The sequence below is a fragment of the Dysidea avara genome, chromosome 4 (assembly GCF_963678975.1).
Source record: "Dysidea avara chromosome 4, odDysAvar1.4, whole genome shotgun sequence".
In the NCBI taxonomy this organism is placed as follows: domain Eukaryota; kingdom Metazoa; phylum Porifera; class Demospongiae; order Dictyoceratida; family Dysideidae; genus Dysidea; species Dysidea avara.
The window spans coordinates 15,121,877-15,128,799 of NC_089275.1; the positions used below are offsets into that span (position 1 = coordinate 15,121,877).

The following is a 6,923-nucleotide window of genomic DNA, read 5'->3' on the forward strand; positions in this document are numbered from 1 at the left end:
TTATTATGGTTATTCTAGCCATGCACTAGCCAAAACATGTTAGCTAATGTAAATGCTAGTCGTTTGCCTAAAAGGTCTTCAGTACTTAACCTAGAACAAGTGGAATGTGAGATTTTAAAATGCTCTTTCAGCTTTATCAGGAGCATGTTTACACCACAGGGTGGTACAAAGTAACATCATTATATTAATGGTTGTACATGTTCTGACTGCTGTTTGAATTTAAGTTACAAAATATTATGTACAATAAGCCCTATTGTACTACCATAGGTGATTGAAGACCAGTACAAAACTTCATAATAATTATAGCAAGAATCTGGCAAGAAATTATAAACTTATAGAAATGCTTTTATCTCAAGTGTCAGCTACTAAGATACCCTGTGCACTTTGAGGGCTTGAATTTTAAAATCATAAGTCATGATTGCTAAATGACCCTAAGCAATGATCCCTAATCACCTAACCAATGAAAGTGCACAATTCCTAACAATTGTTAATCCACTGAAGAATCCTAGTAATTTGGCTAGGAATTCACAAAATGTGCAATCTATAATGTCATTACATTACTGGTTTACTAAATAATTTTCATAAAATCAAAGCATTTTTGCATGGTACTGTCTAATGATAGGGTATTAATTTAATTATGACAGATCTATACATGTTGTGAGATGGAGACCAGTTTGAATGGAAGAGGATGGACACTAGTATGGCAACACTCTTGCTTTAGTGCTTTTTCATCATTGGTGTTCATGCATGGCAATTGTGGTTAGTGTGGTTAATGATTATAAGAGCACAATCCCATCATAACAAAATAAATATGTGCTAATTGCCTTGAATCAGGAAAATGCATACATATTGGGTGATAAGACTGAAGTCTAAGGATCAATTCTCAGACTCAAGCCCTACAACAATTTGAAGATGTGTAACAAATACACCCAAAGAGGGATATTCCATTACAAAGTAATTATACCAAATTATGTAGTGAATGGCATGGTGCAGCTAAATGACATCTATGTAATGCAAATGGTAACTACAGTATATATGTGGTACAAACATACGCATAAAAGGTACATTGGCTATGCAGTTTTCAGTCTATGTACATACAGTCAGCAGGTGTGTAACTACACAGTCAACAGCTACTTTGAACACACCACACAAGAAAGAGCATATCCATCTTGAGGTACATATGATCCAGTTGCACGGACTGTGTAAAACAATTGTGCATTACCATCACAACCTCCGCTACTGTTTATTTGCTCGAGATTTTCGTCAATACAGTAATACATGCTACTTCCTTCATGACCATTATTTCCCGCCATGATATAGCCATTGTACTCTTTGTGCCATCCATCAGGACACACATAATGTGAGGGGATCATTATTTTACTGCTTCTTCCTGTTGCTTCACAGAGAGAACAAGGCATGTTACGACATGTGCTATGATCAATAGCTCCACCAGTGCGATATTCTACAGGAAAAGCATATACATCTCCATGTTGATTATTTGAATAGCGCATTGGATTTTGAGGCAAGCACATTAAATTAGATGGTGCACCTTTATCAGTGTAGCGACCTCCTACAGCAGTTCCTTTATAGAGAGTGATAGCTCCATATGGACATGTAGTGTTGCCCCATCTGATATAACTGACCACTTGTGGACAGCCTTTGGTCTTCATGTCATCTTTATTAGTGGCATTGTTAACAGATCGCTCCTCGGCTTCTCTTGTGGTCCTCACACTGACCTCCTTACTCATCATCTTTGCTTCTAGTCGCTGCACCTTAGCAAGAAGGTAGGATACTAGGGGAGAATCAGTATCTTCATCAATGACCTCTGCTGCATCAGTAAGGAAGATGACACAGAACAGTATCAGAAGAAATATTTTCATTTTGAGCTGACAAAATAGTCCCACTTATTTCAAGTCTCTATAGCAGTAAAATAATAGCTACTTTCTTAAATACTGGCCTGTGTGTGTGTATGGCTAGTCAGGTGTGTAATCTGCAATTTATATATTTAATAATGATGAACTAGCTGACATATGTGTATATACTAGAGTATACGTACTGAGAAGTGCTAACAAATATATCCTCCTATCTTGCAAATGTGGCATAATTCTACAGCTTTGTTGTAGTAGCTTCAATAATTAATTGAATTGTTTTAAAACTGTCTTGTTATTTTAGGGGTACATAATATTATTATATTGCATGAAATGAGATAAGTTGTTAATTTTCATAAATGTGGTACGCTAAACTACGACACTACAGAGAGAACATATAGTAAAATAGAAATGTGAAGTTCTCTACCACCCTAAATTACCTTTAATTTATTAAGTGTGTGGGTTGTGACAAATGGTAATTTGCTTTTTTCATTGTAAAATAATTTTTGTATGCAAAACTTGTACAAAAATTTATTACACAAAATTTTTTTACATAAGATCAAACTACTCTATAGAGCAGTCATTCATGTAAATCATACAAAAATATTTGTACACGAAAAATTTTATCACGGTTTTTTTGCATGAAAATAAAGCGAATTGCAGTATAATTATAGCTCTATAGAATTACTTTAGCACCACTGTAAACAAAATAATAATATATATCTTATACTAACCATCTACTCAGAAAAAAAATTGAATGCGGCAATGTGAACACCTGGGTGTCTGATTTGTAAGCATAGCTGTGCCGTACCTTAAGTATTTATATAAAAGCTCTTTTGAAATATCTATAATTTCATGCTGACTTCTACATTATACTATATAAGTGACAGAATGGTGCATGTGCGGTTTCAACAATTACATCAAGACAAGCACACCTCTTCCATTCATTCTAAGTATCTACCTGAAAACACCATTATCACATACTTCTTAATGTTGCATGACTCACTTTTAATAGACTTTTGGTAACTTCATGCAGTGCTCATGATGCTGTATAATATGTTAGTTACATAATCATGCAGATATCGATACTATAGATATACGTAACTTAGGGTGTAGTTTGTGCTGATATGCTTAGTGCCCATGGCCAGTCACACCAATAATGCAATCACTGTTTTGCAAATATATACTAAAGTACAAGACTGTATATGGTGACAGTTGGCAGCTCTGATAATAAGTTCACTGAATGGTATAAATGCTAACATCTGTTCACCAGATGTTAAAATAATAGTGAAGCGATTTCAACAGATTGTGAACTGTACAAGTACATACATATATGTTTGATACAGTGTGTGCTGTTGTTCATTCACAAGTGGGGTTTCAGTTAAGCCTGTGTCAGCACAATAAAAGCACGAATGTATGATAGGCTAGAGTGCTATGCTGTCATAATGCTAGCATATTAGGTGGATATTATATACAAACTATGGAGCTTAATTCCTTGAAACAGATAGATGATTTTACTTCTTTGTAGATGATCAGCAGAACCACTCTTCTTCATTGGAGGGACACAAACACAAACACACACACATGCACAGATACAAACACAGCTAGTAGAGCACACATACACAATGACAGGTACAATACACACATACACATAACAATATGTACAAAATCAACAAATAAAAGATAAGTAGTAGATCAATATTCCCTAATAGAACAGTCAGTGGAAGAGCATTCAAAGAAGATTGTAAGTAATGTTATTAGCCTAGGAACATACTGAAGAGCATAATAGGTGAAAATTTTGGCTGAAAGCATTTTGGGTAAACTTTTGAGCATATTTGACTTAGAAATATAGCTGTAGCACCTAAACAAGCAGACAAGCAGCCGTACTAAAAGTAGGGATGGTCAGCAATAGTTGGTGTTGAAGGTACATATTATTCATACAAAAGTATAAGGTTGGTTAATTAAGCTATATCGTACAGTACAGTATAGTACTGTATAGTAGGAGTTATAGTGCTTTTCACAATCAAATTATTACAAAATTTAATCTCTGAAGACTAAATTTTCAGTGCAAATGGGGGCATGCCCCCTAGTAGGGCCAAAGTAGGAAGTATTTTTGGTTTATTGATACTTGGGTAATGAAAGAGTTTAGAGCAGAGGAGCATCTCCATCTCTCTAAACTCTTTACAATAGAGGCAAATAGGGAAACCTAGTGAATGAGGCAGATATCCTATAAGTGAGACCCCCTGCTGTCTCAGACTCCTCTAAGGAGAATGGACAAACTGCTTATAGCAGCAGTAGGTGATGTGCCAACCTTGTGGGTCACTAATAATTTGTGTCACATAGCTTTTAGAAATTGTGACAGCATTAACACCTGCGCCCAAGTGATACAATGGTCAGGGCGTGACCATTGTTCTCAGAGTTATCACTATCCACTGTTGAAAGTGGCACGGTGTAAAGTAGTATCAATCAACACTTGGGTTCAGTGATAGTAGCAATGTAGTCCCTCTATGGCGATTAGCTGGTTGGTACTCTGTAGCTGTTGTCACTGAGTTTGAGGTTTGATGGTGCTCAGGACAGAGAGTGTCTCCTGATAGATGGGAGAGCATGTCCAGCTAGCGATCTGGTTGGGAAAGTGTTTCTATAGTTAGCAATTTGGATGGGAGAGTGTCTCCTAATACTGATCCAGATGGAAGAGGATCTGATAGCAACCCCATTTCTTGATGGCAATCTGAACTGGAGGGCCTGCCCATGACTACAGTCAGGATGAAAGAGTATCCCTTGACAAAGATCTATACTGTAAAGCAGCAATCTGGGCTGGAGAGTGTCTCCCAATGTAGCATGCAAATATAAATTGACTGAAACACCTCTACTTCTTGTGGTAGCAGCTGGCACAGTGAAGGGGTCCAGCCAGACCTACAGCTGAAGAACTCACAACAAAGTACATATCAATATAGCAAACAGTCTTTCATGTAAAAGTTTCTGAGAAATTGAATACAAGCACAGCAAAATAGAAAGTACTTCAACCAAATTATGTGTCTACTTACTCCACTGCGTACACTACAGAAGTACGGAAGTATCACTACTGACAGTGGAATACTAACTAGAGTTGTAATCAGCACACCATGCCAATTAACATAGAGCACCTGCATGTAGTGAAGTTTGTATTGTAAACTGTTCAGTGGGTAGGGATAGGGTGGGTGAGATTTCTTACAACAGTATGAATTACTGCCAACGTGTTCAGCACATGTTGCTGTGCATGCGTTGTTCATGTTAGAGCCCAATGTTGCATGCTAATATTTTGGGTACTTGCACAGCCTACACTTCACAACATTAACTGTGTTTATTAAACTTCATTTATTGCTTGATGCCATCTTTATGACATTTGAGTATGTTATTATTATACTCTAAGTATGCATATGTCCATATTGATATAGAGCTCAAAATTATTCCCTGGAAACTCAGACACATCTAACAGATCCGCAGTAAGTATATGCAATACAGCAATTCTATCAACCAATACACTTTATATTCAGCATCAAATTTCCACCTAACCAAGTAGAACTTGTAACTGACTACAATTCTGCAATGCCTACTAACATATGGCTCTGTAAGAGTTTTGAGTGGACCCCTTACCAGTAAGATCATATAACAACACTAACACATACTAACATGTTATCACCATCTATTGGAAGAGAAGGACAAGCTAGGGTACTCAGCTTTTAGATAAATATGATACATACACAGCATTTGCCCTTAGGCAGTAACTTTAAAATGAGATGCATGTGTGTGTGCTTGTGTGTGTGTGTGCGTGTGTGTGTGTGTGTGTGTGTGTGTGTGTGTGTGTGTGTGTGTGTGTGTGTGTGTGTGTGTGTGTGTGTGTGTGTGTGTGTGTGTGTGTGTGTGTGTGTGTGTGTGTGTGTGCATGAGTGCACATCTACTGTTTGTATCTAGCTGAAATTTACACACTGCTGTTTGCTGTATAATACTGCTATTGTAATATCAATAGTACTACTGTAAGAATAATAATCAGAAGTAACTCTGGACAGATTGTACTCCAATATATTCAAGACATCATGTGCTTGTCTCATGTTCATAAACATTAAACCATTGCATTCAACAATTTACTCTCTTTTGCACTAAAATTAAGGTGATGCAACGTTGCGTGATACTATTATAGTAGTGCTGACTAATGTAAAAACTAAGTACATTAAGGTTTAAGCCCTGTTTATAATTTTCTTTAACTTATTGAAGATATCAAAAACATAACTTCATAACATAGCTTAATTCATTATTGCACCAAATCATAATCACTGCAACAGCAGGATAGCTGTTACTGTATACAAACCTTTTTAAAATATTGTACTATACAGTACCTTGTTGAGCTACAACCGACATTTGAAATGGTAATCAACCTTCTCAGCATCAAAATATACATGCATGTGATTAAAAACAGCAATAATGAAATTTGAGGTGGTAGGGTGAAAAGTAATGTGGGTGGGATGAGAAACCATTTTCCTGGCCTAATAGTGCATACTTGTATATGTATATTACGGGATAAATTGTTGTGGTATTCAGGATTAATAGTGTGCGCATTGTAAACAGGAAGGAGTAAAATAGTGTGAGGCAAAGCTGAGCACTATTTCCTTCCTGTTTACTGTACAATGTGAGAACTATTAGCCCTGAATATATATCAGTCAGCCATCCTATTATAAATTAATCTGACAACCATAGTAATTGTTACTTAGCAACAGAATTTTAAATAACACTGCAAAAGGCCAATAACACCTAGCAACCGTTACTAAAGTCCCAAAATGATATTTTCCTCAGCAATGGTTACCGCGCAACCATTGCTATGCAACCATATTGTTGTTATATTTTAGGGGGCATCCATCACTATGGTAACACTAGTTGTCATGTACTTCCATAGAAACACAATTTTAGCCAACCAGATTAGTATTACAGATTTCTGTCAAAGGAGCTTGACAAACAAATATAATACTAATTTTATTGGCTAATCACTTGATGCATTTCAAAACAATATTATATATTATATTA

The 6,923-nt window shown here is 36.3% G+C and overlaps 1 protein-coding gene across 1 annotated transcript; it reads right to left on the minus strand.

Moving 5' to 3' along the window:
- Nucleotides 1–1,130: 1,130 nt before the first annotated feature.
- LOC136253595 (short-chain collagen C4-like) lies at nucleotides 1,131–1,880 on the minus strand. The gene has a single exon (XM_066046261.1). The coding sequence runs from the start codon at nucleotides 1,878–1,880 to the stop codon at nucleotides 1,131–1,133; it is 750 nt and encodes a 249-aa protein (XP_065902333.1).
- Nucleotides 1,881–6,923: the final 5,043 nt, after the last annotated feature.